Source organism: Pseudorca crassidens, chromosome 18 (assembly GCF_039906515.1).
Source record: "Pseudorca crassidens isolate mPseCra1 chromosome 18, mPseCra1.hap1, whole genome shotgun sequence".
NCBI lineage: Eukaryota > Metazoa > Chordata > Mammalia > Artiodactyla > Delphinidae > Pseudorca > Pseudorca crassidens.
In genome coordinates, this window is record NC_090313.1 from 68,934,021 (window position 1) to 68,953,709 (window position 19,689).

The window sequence follows — 19,689 nt, forward strand, 5'->3', positions numbered from 1 at the left end:
GGAAGTTAGAGAAGAAGGAGAGAAGGGAGTCAAGTTAATGGTGAAAAAGTCAGTTAATGGGATAAGAGCCAAAACAGTATAATGAATGGAAGTAGCGAGCAGAACATAATAGTCACGTGCATGGATGCTGACGTCACAAGGAATGGTTTCATGTTCATGTTATCTAAGGCCCAGCCAGAGGACCTTAAATAACTTTTCTCAGCTTCACTTTTCTCATCTCCAAAAATAAGACAGTAATACCTACCTCTCAGAGAGCACTTATCACCACCTGACATGTTACAGATTTGTTTCCTTGCTTATATGTTTGTCAACTTGGTGTCTCCCCACTAGAATGCAAGCTCCATTGTCTAGTCTCAATTGTTTCCAGCTCTTTAGAAGATGAGACACTGGATGCTTCTTTGCTCTCCACTCTGGGCCCCAGATGCCAATTCTGGGGCCACAGGAGAAATCCTACTCAACCACGTGCTGCACACATCCAGCTTTTAGCATAGGGACTAGCACAGAATAAGCGTTCAATAGCCGATATTATTTCTTTTGTCAAGAGAAGAAAACTTCCAAAAAGATGTCAAGAGGCCAATAAGATTTGTGAATTAAGAGGTTGTGATAACATTTTCCCCCATGGAATTATTATAAACATACTATTCAGCAGAATTAAATGATTATCTCTGATGATTCCTTCCCTCTTTCCTGCTTTTTTTCCCCCTCGATCCATCCCTTCTTTCCTTCCTCCCTTCCTTCATTTAAACAGGTATTTACTGAGCACTTATTATAAGCCAGGCACTGTTTTAGATTATGGGTATGGTAGCAACGAAGAGACGAAATCCTTGCCCTCATTAGAGTTTAGATTTAAATTGGGGGAGACAGACATTAATCATGATAAATAAGTGAAAACGTATGTTAGATAGTGGTAAGTGGTAGGAAAAGAGAAGGCAGAGAAGAGGAACAGAGAGTCCGCGTGGAGGTGTGTTGCCATTTTACGTTAAATACCTGAAGGGCCTGAGGGAGAAAGTCATGCCAGTCCTGGGAGCCGAGCTCCACAGATGAGCCAGCACATGCCGTGGCCCCAATGTGAGTGGCTGCCAGTGTGCTCGGTGAAGACACTGTAATGGTGACATTAGTCGGCAATGATGTCAGAAAGGTAAGTGGGAGAAACAAGATGGAAAGGTGCTGACTGGAGGGCTAGTAGGTCATTTTAAGGATTTCGCCTTTTACTCTGATGTGGGAAGCCATTAGGGAATTCTGAACTTAAGGATGTCATGATCTGCCTTCCTTTTATTTTTCATGGATCTTTCGAGAGAAGAATGTAAGGGGACGGCAGGAATGGGAAAAGGAAGAAAGCCAGGGCACCTTTCGGATAACTAATAGCACACCTAAGAGATGATGGTGACTTGAGCAGGACTGAAGGTAGGAAGCTGGGGAGAGGTGGTCTGATTCTGAAGGATTTGCTGATCCTGCTGGGTGTGCAGACAAAAGCAAAGGGAGGAGTCAAGGATGGCAGTTAAGTTGTTGGCCTAAGCAACTGGGTAAAAGGAGTTGCCATTTACTGGGGCACAGATGACAGCAGGAAGGGTGGATGGGGGTGATGAACAGGGGCTCCGTTTGGCTGTGTTATGTTTGATATGCAGCCTGCGTGTGTGAGAAGATGTGGGGAGGCAGCTGGATGCATGGCTTTGGAGTTGAGGGGAGAGGTCTTGGCTGAAGCTATACATTTGGGAGTGATCAGTGTATTTTACAGGGGAATACACCATGAGTAATCACCCACTCATTCACCCACCATTGAGTATCTGCTGTATGCTATCAAAAGAACCAGTTAGCTTAACAAATCCTTCCACTGGGAAGTACAGGACAGATGATACTCATTTAATTATTCATTCAACAAATATTCACCTAAGCATTGTGATAGATAAGCTCAGGGATCTAGAGACAAAAAGAGCTGGGTTTGAACCCTAGCTCTGCAGTTACTACTTGGACTTGGGTAATAAGGTTAAAAACACTCTAAGCTTGTTATGTGTATTAATTTTTTTAATCTGTACACCAAATCTATGATGTAGATATTATTATCCCTATTTTATCAATGAGAGAACAAACTTAGGATAAGTTTAAAAGGACGACTAAGAAAGTGGGGTCTAGGGTCTGAATTCAGGAGGGCTGGCTGAAAAATCTCACCTCTGAAGACTCCTAGTGCTGTAAACCTGGAGGAGTTACTTGACTTCTCTGTGGCTCAGTTTCCGAGCAATGAAATGATAGTAGCAATAGCCACTGCATAGTGCTGTAGAGAGGATGAAGGTGCAGTAACACAGATTGAGAACCTAGCACGGTCATAATATATAATAAAAACTCAATATTAACTGATTTTATCAACTCATTGTCTTTTTTTTTTTTTTCCTTTTGGCTGCACCACATGGCTTGTGGGATCTTAGTTCCCTGACCAGGGATCGAACCCAGGCCCACAGCAGTGAAAGCCCCGAGTCCTAACCACTGGACCGCCCGGGAATCCCCTCTCTTTTAAATACTTGAAAAATTAAAACTAAAAAAGATACTCTTGAATCCCAAGCAATAACAATGACCTGCAACTTTTCCCTTCAAGGTGCTAAAACATGTTGCTTGCATGTTTAACTGGCTTTCAGGCAGAGGGTTAGAGATGAGAAACAGTAATGCCCAAGGTCAAGGCATACAGTTAAGACTAGTATTTATAAGAGGCAGCACTAAATATCTTGTAATGAGATTCGGGGAATCTCCAACTGGTTCCTAGGTCAATACTTAGGCAATAGAGTTGGTATTTTAGGTATCTCGGTGCATCTAATCAAGTGGTACTTGCCCTTAAGGTATTTATTACCTGGGCTCTAGAGTATGGTGAATATTAAATACTGAGATCAATAGATAAAAGTAATAATTCTTAACAACAAATTCTTCTATCGTTTCTAGAAAACAGAAGAATGAATAGGACATAGGCTACAAAAACTACCTCCCTGAAGAGACTTCAGTATTGTATATACTGAGTATAAGGCTTTGATAAAGTTGTAGCCTTCTTGTGTTGGCAACTGTGTCTGTCCTCATTCTAGTATGCCCTCAGTAAGCTACCAGATCTTAACCTGCACAAAAAAAGTGCCACTCATTGAAACAGTTATAACAGGAAAGGCAAGCAAGTTGATGGGATTTAAAGTGTTGCAGGCCACTGAATCACTAATTGCCTGGTGAGGGCATGTAGAGAAATGTCATTCTCAACAACGCTGGTACAGTGAAGCCATATTAATGAAACACGAAGGCTATTCATAAGGATTTTTAAAAATCTTCTGATTTCCTTGGGAAATCTAATTCAAACATAGGAATCTTCCATTAATGATTTTCCATTATTTTACTTGTGGGTTTTATTTCCCAGTGGTGCATTTTTTTAAGAGGCTGTTATCACTTGATGTTTTCAATCCTATTATCTACTCACAGGCACCATAAATATACTGAGATATAAACAAAACAAAAGACGGCCAAGAAATGGCATTCCACTCAATGCTGGGGACTAACAAATAATACAAACTTCTACTCTGAAACATGTTTCTTAGCATTTCAAATACCCGATTTATTTTTAATGTCCATCAAATAGACAAAAATAGAGTAGCTGTATTAACACAATGCAGAGATTATGATTTGGAGAATTTTTTGGAATCAGACAAGAGCATGAGAATAAATCATTTAGAGAATTAGCTGTGTTCTGGGCTTCATTAGTTCTAATTATCCCCCAAATATGCTCAGCAGAATGCACTTGGGTCAGCTGGGACCGACACACAATAGAGCAGGCAACTTATAAACTCCTCAAAGCACAGAAAGAGTTCATAAAACAACTGCTTGTGCATTTAGATTCATGTGATAACACCTTATTGCATAAGCCACCAGATGAAACAGATGGGGCAGCTCTGCACTTGAGAACGTTTCTTTTGTAAAAGCACTGGACTTTCTTATTCTCCATTCAAGACACAAACTGCAAGAAAGCTAAATCGGAGGCAGGCTGTCTTTCTGTTTTATTGCCTAGATGTCACAGCAATAGTAAGTAAAGTATTAATAAAATATCCTCATGTGGGAAAAAAAAAGTTGGTAAACAAAAACCTGTGCCTATACTTAGAGAAATTTAAGGCTTTAAAATAACACACTCACCAAAAAATTAATAGATATATATTTTTTTATAACTCACAGTAAAATACATTTAGGAAACTTATAGATTCCATCTGTAGACAAAAATTTTGTTGACAAAGCAAAATTGATAAATATGTCAAAATATGTAAAGTATGAACTTAATATAAAATGGGGGTTATTAGATATATATTTTGATAAGGCATGAAAAACTAGTATTAGAATTTCAAGTGTTTGGCAAAACAAACAAACAAACAAACAAACACAACTATCCAAAGGCTGTGGACTATGTAATCTATTGATTTAATCTATCCACGGGGCTTCCCTGGTGGCTCAGTGGTTGAGAGTCCGCCTGCCGGTGCGGGGGACATGGGTTTGTGCTCTGGTCCTGGAAGATCCTACATGCCGCGGAGCGGCTGGGCCCGTGAGCCATGGCCGCTGAGCCTGCGCGTCCGGAGCCTGTGCTCCGCAGCGGGAGAGGCCACAACCGTGAGAGGGCTGCGTACCGCAAAAAAAAAAAAAAAAAAAAAAAATCTATCCACAGACCTTATTAAGTAGATCAACCTCTTAGTATACCCAGGCTGAGCAAAAACAGTGAGTTCACTGTAACTAAATTCTGTTCGGCTATGGATGTTGTATGTGTGGCCTAGGGCAAATTTTAAGAAAGAATTGTTATGCTTGTTAATTCATATTCAAAACAATAACACACAACTTATTGTAAGTCAAACCATGGAAAAAATAGCTAAAAATAGTAAGATAAAATGAGCTGGATAAATTAAAAGAAGTCATGTACTTAGGACCCCAGTAACATATGTTTAAACAGATGAGATATTTGTTGACACGCAGCTTAGCAACTGTCAACAGGGTTACGGAGGTTCCCCCAAAAAGGGAATAACAGCCTTGCTTCACAGAGGCCTTTCTCTACTCTGCATTCTCCAGTCCACTTTGGGAGTTATGAATTCTAGGCACCACACTTGAAGGAAATGATGTACAAGAATGGATCCTGAATGACGACGTGCTGTAGGTGTGACGTCTAAAAGGCCAGAGCGTATTCAATTTGGTATCATTTTTTTTTAAAGACTGGAAAGATCACTTTAAGGTCTTTTATTTTTTTTATAGAAAGATTTATTTATTCAATTATTTATTTATTTTGGCCACGCCATTCAGCATGTAGGATCTTAGTTCCCCGATCAGGGATCGAACCCATGCCCCCTGCACTGGAAGCGCGGAGTCCTAACCACTGGTCCGCCAGGGAATTCCCTCAATTTGATATCTTAAATTCTGAATTTAATGGACTTATTTCTGTTAAAGGGGCAAGTCTATACAGACGGCACCAAAAGGTGAAAGTGTCAAAAAGAGACTTTTATTTCAGTATTAGGAAGAGCTTTTCTAAACAATTAGAACTGTCTGTACGTGCAAGTATCCATCTGAGTAGATAATGAATTTCTCATCAATGGGGATAAAAACAGAGGCTGGATGAGCATTCCTTAGGAATGTCAAAGAGAAGATCCAGACAGTTAATGAGGAGGCTTGCATTACATTCTCCTCTAAAGTCTTCTCCTGCTGTGACATAAAATGTCTTCATATGAGGTAGAATTAGTTTGCAATTCCTAGCACTAACTGCTTGGTACATTTAAATAAAATGTTCACTATAAATTCTTTATAGTTTCTATATACAGGGGAATACTCACAACGTATTAAGCATTAGTACTGACTAGTAATTATAAATAATTCTATAACTAAAATACATAAAGGTAAAGCATTTATAACATAATAGATGTATCACTGATAAAAATCCTTATACTGTAGTATCTGTACCAAAGAAAAGTTTAGCGAGGCATAAAAACAGTTGGTGTTCAGATAGCTTTCTTGGAAATGACTGTATTTAAATTCAGGATAAAAGGGAGTTTTTGATGTGTCTTGAGCTAAGATGTATAGCATTATGGCTTATACAACTCATTAATGTCACAGAGTAAAACTGTATGTATAAAAAAAGTATACAGATACTTCAAGTAATTGTGGAAGAATTATTTCTCATCATTTTTAAAGAGGTATATCCCATTAAACTTAGGTTTTGCAATGAAGTGGTTCTGTAGGTGAATTAGTCCAATTTGATATTTATTAAATAGTATATGTATATATCCTAAGTAGTTTCTCCCTATGAGATAGATCAATATATTATTATAAAATAAAAATTGATAACATAAAAAGTGTCTCAACATTTACTTAATTAAAAACCTCCTGTAAAGAATGCAATCTTTAGAACTCATCAATCATACTCTTAATGTAAATGTAAGCCCATAGTTTCTTTTCAGAATAACACTTACATCCTAGTAGCAGTTGCTAAAGTTATTTCTGGGTGTAGACAAGACACGTATGTGTGCACTCATGCATACATACTTACACATAAACATACAGCTCTGCAATATACAGTCTAGATACTATAGTGCCAACAGGAGTCACAGTCAGACAGACCTAGTTTTGCAATTACTTTTGTGACCCTTGGTAAGACATTTAACCTTTCTAAACGTCAGTCTCTTTATTTGTAAATGTGAACTAATACTACTTGTGAGGATTGAAGGAAATTAAATGCTCATTAAGTACTGGTCCCCTTTCCTTATCACCCATCTCTCAACTCACAGAATTTTAAGTATCAAATGAATAAATGCATATAAAAGTCTTTTGTAAATCAAAAAGAATGTTGCAATTGTAAAGTATTACCTCATTTAATAATTAAGGCCACTTATCTCCCTGTATTACATTATGGCTAACAGCGTTCATTAATGTTTTAAATAATCTGTGTAGTATATGATAATCTGTATAGTATATGGATCATAATATAATAACAAATTTCTACAGCACAAATTAACAACTTAAAACAAAAGCTCAAGTTTGAAAATAGAGAAAACTATCATCAGTAAACAACTACCCCCTAAATCATTTTGGAATAATCCATAGAATTTTAAAGAAATAATTTACCATTTATTTGGAACAGGCTGGGCCTATACACATAGCAGGAGAACAGAGGCTTTACGGCGCAGCTGAAGAGAAGGAAAAAAAAAAAAAATTCCCTCAAAATTTCACCAGCCTATTTTCTCGCCCAAACAATCTGGATAATTTTCTCAATAATTCACACTACCTGACTTATATTCAGCGTTCAAATACACACTCTAGTGTGGTTGTGACGTATATCTTTCCTAGACTTTCTGATTTAAGAAGATTATAGCATTCAATGGTAAAGCAATATAAATTACAAAAATTGGAAACATTTTTTTAAAAAGTCAGTGTAATTTGATATTGTTCTGGTTTTTTGTTTTTAAAGACACAGATATTGAAACTATCACAGCTGATGATTTTATTCTGACATGAGTTTAAAAGGTTAAGTTACTATCTGAAGAAAGGTAATCTGGTTGCCTTTCACAGCAGCCTGCAAGCTCCGCAATCTGCATAGAGAGGGGCATTTGTCATCATTAGCTGAGCTGTGACAGCTGGCACCCAGGGTGTCCCAGAATCAAGGAGTAGCAGAGACACTCTTGGTTTAGGTTGCCATTAAGTGTAGTAGGTTTCTTGAGGATCAAGCATATTTTATGAAAAGCTTTGTGATCTAACTAACAACAGTGAACATATTTGGATTTTCCATAACATGGATAATACAATGATAGCACATAATTAGCAGGTTGCCTCTCGACAACAAGATGCCAGATTACAGTATGAATAAATATCTACTGCCTACCACTCAGAGAAGGAGAATTGTTTTCAGCACCCAAATAGCTCCAGCAGAGCGTTTTTTTTTTTTTTTCAAGGCTGCATTAGGGTGATCAATTGATTAAGTACATTTAAGGAAACAGATTGAAGATAGAAAGGATAGTTCTCAGATATATTTTAAATTCGGTTGTAAACAATGCATAATGTCTCAGGAGTGAACTCAAGTACACACACTCAATATAGTACACATCCTTTTGATGACATGAATATGAAAATTAAAATCATTGGCACAGATGCAATCTGCCAACTGTTGGAGGTGTATGTAGTTGATAATGTGTATTTAAAAATATTCCTCGGCAAAAGTTTAAAATCAGAATCTTTTTACCAAATGAGTGCTACCCACCACGGATCTGAAACAGCAGTGGTTAATATATCTAGAAAATATTTTTTCAAATTTTAACATTTTTACGTATAGTGCAAAACTATATAAAGCAAAAGAAAGTTTAAATTAAGAAATAGGCTGATCAGATCTTTGAAAAATAAGACTACAATCCCTTTAGAAAATCATCAATGCTTGGAAACATAATCAATAACACTAGGTTTTATATTATTATGTAAACTAGTTTTCCACAAATAAAACTAATTTTTGTGTTAATGTAAAATCTATGCAAATACATGCAGTCATTCATCAGGAAAGCTGACAAGCATTCCATACTGGAGGGGGAAAGGAAACTGCCTCAAGAATAGAGGCAATTAATTATTTCTGTATTTTTTCTTCTTCTGTCTTGAGGCACAAAAGTTATCCATCCAGTTAAAACAGCAAATGAAATAAAGAGATTTTTTTTTTTTTATTTAAACACATATGGCTTTTGCCTGCAATACTGATCACCACAAGGTCTACAGATGCCCGTGGCTAAATTGTACACTGGCAGATGCACACAGGGGAAAACTGTGCTAATGCAGCGTGGAGGGCAAAACAAATGAAGAACTGAATTTGCTAGTAAAAGGGGAAAAAACAACAACAACAACAAAAAACCCAAACCAAAAAACCCCACACTTCCCTGCCCCCCCAGTGAGTTATGCAATTCGCTTATCAAATACAGGTTCACACTGCAAAAAATTTAACCTTGGCCTGTTGCAAAAAACGTGAAAACAGTTTTAAGTAAGTGAAGGCGTTTTTATGTATACACATGCATATGATGTATGTGAGTGACTGAGCAATATATTTTTACTTGTATGGACAGAATGACAAGTAATGTTTAAACTTCTCAATTTTGCAATTAAAAGCTCATGACATTCAAAACTGCCATAGTATATATGACTGGATAAATACTGTTGGAACTTCCAGTTATTACTACTTTAAAAATCCATTTAGCTGCAATCTCTTAAGGTATTATTGAAAACTGTAAGGGTTATTACAGAACAATCTGGCAGATGTGATATTAAATCCTGGTGGCGACAAGAATCCTATATTTAGTGGATGTTTCCTTTTAACAGGTTAACGTAAAAAATGTATAGAGGCCAATTCAATCTTTTACTATCTGAAACACTGTGTGTGTGTGTGTGTGTGTGTGTGTGTGTGTGTGTGTGTGTGTGTGTGTGTACATACAGCCTGCATGCACAGGCTATTTTGCAAACCATAAAAAGAGTGTACTTCCTAAAAATGGCTTAAGATTATTAAGACAACAATAACTTCTCTTAATAGGCCTGTAAGCATGCATAACATTAAAATTCCTATTATAATTGCCAAATAAAAATATATAACAGAAAGCATTTAAATAATTTTGTATTTTTATATCTTGGAGGAAGAAAAGAGAAGACTAGTTGTACTATTCCAAGTTGTAAAAAGGCAAAATACTTGAAAGGGCTTCATTATCAATGAATATGTTTGCACTACTACAATTTAAGAATTCTTCGTTTGTAGTATTTATAACCATCTAAATTTAAATGACAATGTATATTTATACAAAATTAGGATTCGAAGCATATGTTCCAAGAATGTGTATATATTAATTAATATTAGCTCTAATAAACTCCTTGGCCTTGTCCCCCCCCCACCATTCAAAGGGAGGATTAATTTACTGAAAATGTAAAATAAACTGTAACTTAAATACTGAGAGGAGATTTATTTCTCTAATGACATAAAGCTAGTAACATTACAAATATTGCTAACTTACATGAGGAACACCCGTTTCTTAATATGTATTTTGATGTGCAAACTGTAAACTATATTCCTAAATCTAATACATTTATTCATGAGAGCATAACAAATATTACCAGTTCCTTTGAAAATGAATCCTTTACCAAGCATTTAATGTCACATATTGAAATGAAACAACTTTCATGTAAAATAAAAACTGTGAACCTATTGCTTGTACATCTGAAGTAGCATTTTACATTTTGCCTCTACTTTGGTGCTCTCTGATTAAAACTGGTCTTAAATTAGAAGCATGATAAAATAGTAAGTTCTAGGGGAATAACTAAAGGTGCTTATAGTCTGAAGTTTTTTGGATGTAAAACTAAAACACCCACTTATAAATGAATCATAACATCTACAAATTAAAAAATAAAATAGGGGCATGAGGAAACTGTTTTTGTGCCCATGGAAGTGTTCTATGTCCCAGATGTTACATGACTGTACACATTTGTCAGAATTCATAGACTGGAACATTCACATTGAAAAATCATAGACTATATCAGTAGTGTATGCAAAACATACATAATGAACCTGACTTTAATAATAAATAGATTTCACATAAAAATAAAATAATAAATCTATACCTTTTTTTTCCACTGAGTTCACAAGTTTTTTTCAGAGACACTATGTCTTACAAACTCTTTACGCTCTTCATGCTTTTAATTTGATCTAGATGTTAAGATAAAATAAACAAACATATCTAGATTAAAAAGTATTAACTTATTAGTACTTTTGACTTGACATTTTTGACAAATCATATGGGAAAATTGCACTTTCAAGAAATAGTACACATAGGTACACTGAAATGTATTATTAGAATCGTGAAAATAATCATACATAAGTGGAAATTAAATATTATTTAGGTGATCTATTCTCAGAAAATGTTTATAATCTGTAACTATATGTGAAGTTATAAAGGAAATTCCTATTCATAAACAGATTTCCATCTTTTTCTATAAAGTATTTATTTTATTGCATATAATATATGTGATAAAGGTAATAGGTTTTTATTAGTGTAATTATCCTTTTAAATTATTACTTACTCCAGTTACTGATCATTAAAAAAATAAATCCTAGCTTAGAGGAATTGCTTTGCTCATTAAAAAATAAGCTCTGAAACTGTAAATTAGGAATAGGAAATGTTACTTTAGACATGTAGTCACTGGAAGCTGATTATCTACATTCTGTACTCTAGTCTCAAGGTTACGTGGAACATTTTCAGTGGCTTAATCACACAGCGTCTGGGACAGTAATGAGAGCTATTCAGTCCTGGATGACCCACTACAGACGTACAGATTAACAGACACTAATCACATCTGATTCCATTGTTTTCTCTAAGTGCAATAAAACTGTACCGTACTAAGAGTACTAAAGATGTAGTCATATACGCAAAAGTCTATAAATCCATGTTAGTAATGGGTTAAGGAATACCTAGTTTTCATATATTCATGTAGAAAAGAATCACATGAGCCCATTTATCCTGTCACAATATGTCTATAATATCCAAATTAAAAACATAAGCTGAAATCTAGTAAAATGAATTTAAATTTTACAGATTATAAAGATAACAGTGACTTTCTAAAGGGTCAGCGGGGAATTGGAATACTGGAATCAATACTTCCGCCATAATACTCAACAAATGATTGATTGACCCCAATATCCTTAAATGTTTGGAAAGGGTTAGAGATCACGAATGATTGTGAAGAATAAGAAAATCTTTCGGTTGACAACCTTGTCCCTCAAATTTGTTAGTTTACAGATGCAACTTAAAATATCCTGCACCGCTGTGTATACATTCAAATGAAGTGAGGAAAGAGAGACAATTATCTAAATAACCCAGGCTTTAAATTTCTTTTTTCTACCAAAAGAAAGGTTCTGGCCAGAGTTATCCAGAATCACCTCAAATCTGCAAATCTAGCAGTGGTGATAATTCTTGTAAAGTACCCTTCCAATTTCCATTTTTAATCTCAAAGTTACTTTCTTTTCAACATTTATTAATACCAATAACAAATTTACTAAGCAACACTGTAGGAAAACAAAAAAAGAATTCCTTACTACCAACGTGACTATATTATCATGTACTAGGGGGATGAGGAAAACTGAGGCAACAGTCTTGAACATTCAAGTGAAGAATTAAGAAAATAATTTTAAAAACTTAACCACAATTATCAGGATGCTCTGGTTAAAGAAATAAAATAGGGTTTAAATTGTGCAAACAGTGACCTCAATTCTCTGCTCTACTTTGTCATAAACCTGATATTAAAATATGAAATAATTATTGTAAGAACTCATTGAAACTCTGGAAGCTTTCAAGCTATTTTGTTTTAGGCGGTCTTATACGAGGAGTCACAACAGGAAGAAAGGTATAGATGCCATCAAGTTAGATTACCAGAAAAACTCCCTCTATTTTACTTTATTTAATGTGACACATAAAGAAAACCCTGCACAAATATCTGTCTTTAATTTCTCTAGTGTAAAAGAAGAAATATATTGTGCCTGGCAGAATGAAACAGATGAAATAGCCCGGGTGCATTTAAAAAAGAGAAGACGGGGGCAGAAATCAGATGCGTACAATGAGCCTTCAAAGCCACTCCAGCAGTAGGGATAAATAATTTAATAAACTCAACTTCATATTCTTTTCATCTCCCCAGTGTAATAAGCACATATTAAAAAAATAAAACTTTAAATTCATGAATACCTGTGAATAGAATAGCAGCCAGCAGATAATGAAAAAACATAAAACAATATCTATGTGAGCATTTAACATGTGTGTGCATACATATCCTCTAACTAACAGATACATTTTTCCAGATGAAAGGTCACAATTGCTTAAATTCATGAACAGGCAATTCACATTTAAATTAGTTTTTTTAAAACACAGAAACCTTGCATTCCTACATTTCTCAACATAATAGAGTTTTTCTTTAACCTAATGAGGTGCCTATTTGCACATTACTTTCTGTGTCTCATATAAATTATGTAGGTTTACAGAAGGGAGGGATAAGTTACCTAGCAATTAGCACTTCAGGAAAAATTATTTTGCCATTGTTATTTTGAATGCTTGAAAGTGTTAAGGATCACAATAGTTAATCATTTTATATGCATTAATACTCCTAAAATTTATGATAATGGTATGCTTGTGACTTTCTCCAATTTTTTTCATAATTGCACATTTTAAATCAAGGCTGCCCAATCCCACTAATGGGCATATACCCTGAGGAAACCATAATTCAAAAAGAGACATGTACCACAATTTTCATTGCAGCACTATTTACAATTGCCAGGACATGGAAGCAACCTAAATGTCCATTGACGGATGAATGGATAAAGAAGATGTGGCACATATATACAATGGAATATTACTCAGCCATAAAAAGAAACAAAATTGAGTTATTTGTAGTGAGGTGCATGGACCTAGAGTCTGCCATACAGAGTGAAGTCAGAAAGAGAAAAATAAATACCGTATGCTAACGCATATATATGGAATCTAAAAATAAATAATAATGGTACTGATGAACCTAGTGGCAGGGCAGGAATAAAGACGCAGATATAGAGAATGGACTTGAGGACAAGGGTTGGGGGGAAGGGGAAGCTGGGACGAAGGGAGAGAGTAGCCTTGACATACATAAGCTACCAAATGTAAAATAGACAGCTAGTGGGAAGCAGCCGCATAGCACAGGGAGATCAGCTCGGTGCTTTGTGACCACCTAGAGGGGTGGGATAGGGAGTGCGGGAGGGAACCTCACGAGGGAGGGGAAGTGGGGATGTATGATGTGGGGATGTATGTATGCATATGACTGATTCACTTTGTTGTGTGATAGAGGCTAGGGCAGTATTGTGAAGCAGTTATACTCCAGTAAAGATGTATTAAAAAAAATATATTGAGGCTTCCTAATAAACTAAGTAAATAGAATGGAAAAGTCAAGTCGGTTAGACCTTACAATCCCAAATACCATTCAAATGTAAGCATCTCATACTGTCATTAAATCCTGAGATTCTTGGGGTTTTTTCCTTCAATTAGGTCAGTTTTCTTCAATTATCATTCTATTATTAGCTCATGTCAAAGATGTCTGAAGAGCATACCAATGAAAACAATTAAGCATTTATATCCTAAAGCATGGGACACACGCAAGCTTTCATTCTAGTACTAACCACTATGATTATATTTATAGTAAAAAAAAATAATATAATTAAGACTGGTGTCATTAGAGTTGTTTTATGAACTCTTCACAGAAGTAAATGAAGTGATTTTAAGCTATCTCCATGTATTACACAATCATAAAATAACTAGTTCAATAGGCCAAATGATATTTTTTAAAAATTACTATAAAATAGTTAAATAAGTTGCTCCCACAAAACAAGTCTATTTCCAAAGCCTAGATGAAAATCAGCAGAACTACACAAAAATGTACTGTATATTCTCCGTAGGTCATTTCAACAACAACAACAAAAAATTACGGGATAGAGAGCACACTCAGAATAGTTTAATTTTCCCTTCAACAATGAGAGGTGCCTGACATCGCTGAAAGGATCAGCTACAGAAGGCAATTCGTTTCACGTGTTCAGTGTAATAGAAAATCACTGTGTTGCAGCAACAAGCGCTACTTGCGCTGAAATATTATTCTAGGGCGCCCAGTTCACCCACAGTGATAAGGACGGGTGCCTGAATCCTATGTTATGTAAATCACTGTCAGCTCCCTGCGTAAAGGGTGCTGAAGGAATCAGCTCACAAAACACAGTCCCAGCGTCCTTGAAACCGAATGACTTCACTTCCCGGGAACACTCTAGGACTAACGAGTTTCTTAGTCCTTTTCTCACCATCCATTTTCTTCTTCAAAGTGCAAATCGTTAGTGAAAAGGCCCTGGTTACACCAATTAGTTTGCACGAAGTGCTCTGGCGTTTAGCTTTGCTTTAACCCAATTAAGCCGCACAGTGAGCCTCGAAGATGCGCCACCTGCGCGCCTGGCTCCAGCGCGGCTGCCCGGCGCCCCTCGCGTCCTTCCAGTTAGACCCACCCGGACGGCCGCGCCACGGTCCCCTGAACGGCCCTGGGGCCTCTGCGTCCCAGGCTGCCTCCCCTCCTCGACAATCGGGGGCACCTGCAGGTGGCCCAAGAAATCGAGGGGCCAGGTCTCTACCGAGCCACTCTGACCTGAATCCAAGGAAGAGCGCGCGGGGCGCAGGGGCCCGCGGCCGGCGACCAGAAAGCGCGGGCTCGGCCGCGACCACACGTGGGCCCGGGCGGCGGCCGGGCAGGGGGGCGCGAGGGCAGAGAACCTGGCCTGGAGCGGACGTGGAGAAACCTGGGACATTAAGTAGGGTTTTAAAATAACCCATACGCACGCACACACACCAAAGCCTGCCTATGGGACATGCAGCAGAGAGAAGAAGGAAGGATGGGCCGGGAGTGTAGAGCAGCGGAGAGAGGGGACCAGCGGGAAGCACGCAGGACCTGCACTGTGTGGGGACAGAGGTGGCTTTTCCCCAGAGACCAGGGCACATCTTCGCCTTCTTGGCCGCAGGTTCTCCGGCTCTGATTTGCCTCCTCTTCCTCCTCTTCCAACTGCCAAAAGGTAGCAACGCGTTCACCCGCATCGCTGGCAAAGTGGGGAGGGGCTGGCGGGTGCGCCCAATCCCTGCTCCTAAGGGAATGAAAGGCTCTTGGGGAACAGAGTAGGTGGATGCCGTGAGCCCTGAATCTAATGTACTATTTTAAGCTAAATCGAAATCTCCCACTCTTGGATAACAAGAAAGTATGATGCTGTACCTGTGCAAAGAAGAAGAAAAAAAAAAAATCAAAAGCTTGAGTAAAAAGAGGGAGCCCTGAACAAAATCTTGTTACAAGTGGCTCTGAAAGGAAGTGCCTACAAACCTGTTCCAGGAATTATAGGATTTTGCTGGAAATATTCTTAATTTGAAAGAGATGGCATCAAAATTAAAGGTAGGGAATTAAAAATCTGCCTAGGTTTAAAAACAACTACAGAACCCCTAAGTAGTATTTCTTCCATTTCCTGTACATTAAGGACACAGTTGGTACCACCAGGAAAAAATAATATTCTACATAAATCCATTTCCCCCTCCTTTTTCAAGGTTCCCAAATTTAGAAATGTTGATTTCTCTCAAAGAATGATACTTAAATTTAAAACCCCGATGACTGCAAATTAATTTTCTTTAAAAATCTTAACCATTTCCCTTAATCAAGTCACATGAAATAGTATAAAATCAGAAGTCTACTGTCAGGTGACCACTAAGGACCCTTAGGAGAGGAGATATACCCTTAATTAGGCATCTGTAAACAAGACAGAAACCCCAAACCTACAAATTTTCAGGTTAGGTATCTGCCAGTAGGTTAGATGATCTCTCCTGAATTTTCACGTATTAAAATACAGCTCATTAGGAACTCACATTAAAATAACCTCTGAATCAAAGAGATAGTTTACTGCACAAATATTTCTGCCAATGCGTACAAAACTTAGTGTCCTGGTTATAATGTTGGGCAAAGTACAAAGAGCACTGCAGATGGGGGGAGGGGTGTACTAAACGTTTTTGAAACATCCTAACTTAAACTGAGGTAGACAATATCTAACAGCAATAATTTTCAGATTCCTTTCAACAACTGCAAATGAGAGAAAACATAGGTAAAACACCGCATAACATCTAAAAAAAATCATTCTAACATAGAACATCCAGAAAATTATACAGGTATTAGTCCATCTAAAGCCAACTTGCATATACATGAAAGAGCAAACTCCCACCCTGCATTCAAAAAGACCTCGAGGATTAACAGGCATTAATGATCGTCCTCTAAATGCAAGTTAGTGACTTTTGTTTTAGAAAACCCCATCTAGTTCACCAATTGATGGATGACCATTAGTACACCTGTATTTGCATTTCCTCAGTAAAAAGACAAGCAGGGTTTTCAAGCACAGAAGAGAACCACTTTGCCAAGTCTTTTCAAAACGTCAATATGCTTCAATTAATACCAAAGCTGAGAGATTCCTCTTGATCTCCAAAACTGTCTAGGTGGCTTGGGTGGTTTTCTGCCCGGCAGCAGCCTCCCACCTTTAGTTTGTGTGCCTCTATCCACGAGGGGGGATTAATTAGCCGGGCTGGAGCTGACAGAGGCTGTGGTGACGAGCCCAGTGGCGATTGGCCGCCAGCCTGCCTGGCCCTGCCTTTATAATTTCCACACGAGTGCATCTGGGCTCTTAGACAAACCAACCGCAGCTTCTTCTGACATATACACACGCACACTCACCCCCGACACACACTCAGCACACTTTTCCTCCATCTGACTAACAGTCCTGCACACACCATGATTACGGGAAAGAGTAAATAAATACGGAAAGGGTTGATTATTTTGACTACTGGAAGAGCCTTGCTGGGTCTCAGCGCAACTTTTGTTTTTATGACTGAGAAGGTGATCTCTCCATGTGTTTCTCTCACACAAGGATTCTTTAAAAGAGGAAGAGAGACAGAGAGGGGGGAGAACAACCTTTCACTTTAAGACCGGCTGGGCTCAAAGATAAAAGGAAGGGGAAAGCGGCGCTAGGAATCCACCGCTGCAGCACTTCGGAAAGACGTTTCTGATACATTTCTGAGCGCGGCGGCCCGTTTCTCCACCGAAGTTGGCTCCAGCTCTAGCAGCCGCATTGGATCCCACAGCTTATTGCGAGACTCCGGTGTACAATCCGGATCTCTGCCCCAACATGATCGCGGCCCAGGCCAAGCTGGTCTACCATCTGAATAAATACTACAACGAAAAATGCCAAGCCAGGAAAGCTGCCATTGCCAAAACTATCCGGGAAGTCTGCAAAGTAGTTTCCGACGTCCTGAAGGAGGTGGAAGTGCAGGAGCCCCGGTTCATCAGCTCTCTCAACGAGATGGACAATCGCTACGAGGGCCTCGAGGTCATCTCCCCCACCGAATTTGAAGTGGTGCTTTACCTTAACCAAATGGGGGTGTTCAACTTTGTGGACGACGGCTCGCTGCCCGGCTGCGCGGTGTTGAAGTTGAGCGACGGGCGCAAGAGAAGCATGTCCCTCTGGGTGGAATTCATTACCGCCTCCGGCTACCTCTCGGCGCGCAAAATCCGGTCCAGGTTTCAGACGCTGGTGGCTCAAGCGGTAGACAAATGTAGCTACAGGGATGTGGTAAAGATGGTGGCAGACACCAGCGAAGTGAAACTGAGAATCCGAGATAGGTACGTGGTGCAGATCACCCCGGCTTTTAAATGCACCGGGATCTGGCCCCGGAGTGCTGCCCACTGGCCACTTCCCCACATCCCCTGGCCGGGACCCAACCGGGTGGCGGAGGTCAAGGCGGAAGGGTTCAATCTCCTGTCCAAGGAGTGCCACTCCCTGGCCGGCAAGCAGAGCTCGGCCGAGAGCGACGCCTGGGTGCTGCAGTTCGCGGAGGCAGAGAACAGACTGCAGATGGGGGGCTGCAGGAAGAAATGCCTCTCCATCCTCAAAACCTTACGGGACCGTCACCTTGAACTGCCAGGCCAGCCCCTGAACAATTACCACATGAAGACTCTGGTTTCCTATGAGTGTGAAAAGCATCCCCGGGAGTCGGACTGGGACGAGTCTTGCCTGGGTGACCGGCTTAACGGGATTTTGCTGCAACTTATCTCCTGCCTGCAGTGCCGGCGGTGTCCTCACTACTTCCTACCGAACTTAGATCTGTTTCAAGGCAAACCTCACTCGGCTCTCGAGAACGCTGCCAAACAAACGTGGCGACTGGCAAGAGAGATCCTGACCAACCCGAAAAGTTTGGAAAAACTTTAGAGGACAATTGAATCGAGAGCCGAAATGTGATTATACTATTCTTAAAGTTCTCATTAAGTGTAAACTTCCTGTTCGATTCCTATCTAATATTCCACTGGACAGTGCAAACAATCTCTTCCTTAAAAAGGAGTACTAACACAACGTTTAGGCATCATCTCACCCACCCCTGCAAGGGGAGAAAAAGAAGCAGGGAAAGCGGATGGAGAACACCCCAAACTCACAAGTATTAGAAGAATTCTTTACAAAGGATTTCGTATCTCCCTTGAAAAGGACACAGTAACACCCGGAAAACAGCCTGGCTGTAATGCAAGACCACAGTGAACACTGCTTAACCATCAAAGGATTATAGCAATCCTGGCGATTTAGGTGCATCTGGCTGTGAGTAAACACGATTTGGATATGCCATCTGAAGGAAAGTGTAATGTATATTTTAATTTGTAACAAATATTGTGATCTCACGTTGTCTTTGAAAGTGTGGATGTTGGTGTTTTGTGATTTGGTGAATAGAAGTTAAATGGCCATTTTGGATACTTCCAGACATTTTCCACTAACAAAGATATAATTTAAAGGTAGATTTCCTCCTGGTACTTTTTTCTGTCTTTGAAAGTGTCTGAACTTTAAAAAGTTTACATTTTGTTTCAAATATATTGCTTGTTCTATTTCTAACATTCCATAAATATACTTGAAATGTTATTTAAATATATTCAAAGAAATTTGAATTCAGCTTATATAATAACGCTTGAATATCTGAATTATATATTTGAAAAATGCACTTGAAATACACTGGATAATTACTTTTGTGATTTAGATTTTAATTTCTGTTGCTGGTTTTTATTTAATTAGAAGCTAATAAATGAAGTAAAATAAAAGTTGTT

The 19,689-nt window shown here is 38.5% G+C and overlaps 2 protein-coding genes across 8 annotated transcripts in view; one reads left to right on the top strand and one right to left on the bottom strand.

Annotated features, from left to right (window-relative positions):
* NBEA (neurobeachin) overlaps positions 1-19,689 on the bottom strand; it is a 630,249-nt gene that overhangs the window by 182,086 nt on the left and 428,474 nt on the right. The gene's annotated exons all lie outside the window — the stretch shown is intronic.
* Positions 17,246-18,921, top strand: MAB21L1 (mab-21 like 1). Its single transcript, XM_067713360.1, has one exon. The coding sequence runs from the start codon at positions 17,735-17,737 to the stop codon at positions 18,812-18,814; it is 1,080 nt and encodes a 359-aa protein (XP_067569461.1). The 5' UTR covers positions 17,246-17,734; the 3' UTR covers positions 18,815-18,921.

Excerpts from the sequence above, each read along its gene's own strand:
- MAB21L1 (XM_067713360.1), top strand. The coding sequence starts at position 17,735 with ATGATCGCGGCCCAGGCCAAGCTGGTCTACCATCTGAATAAATACTAC.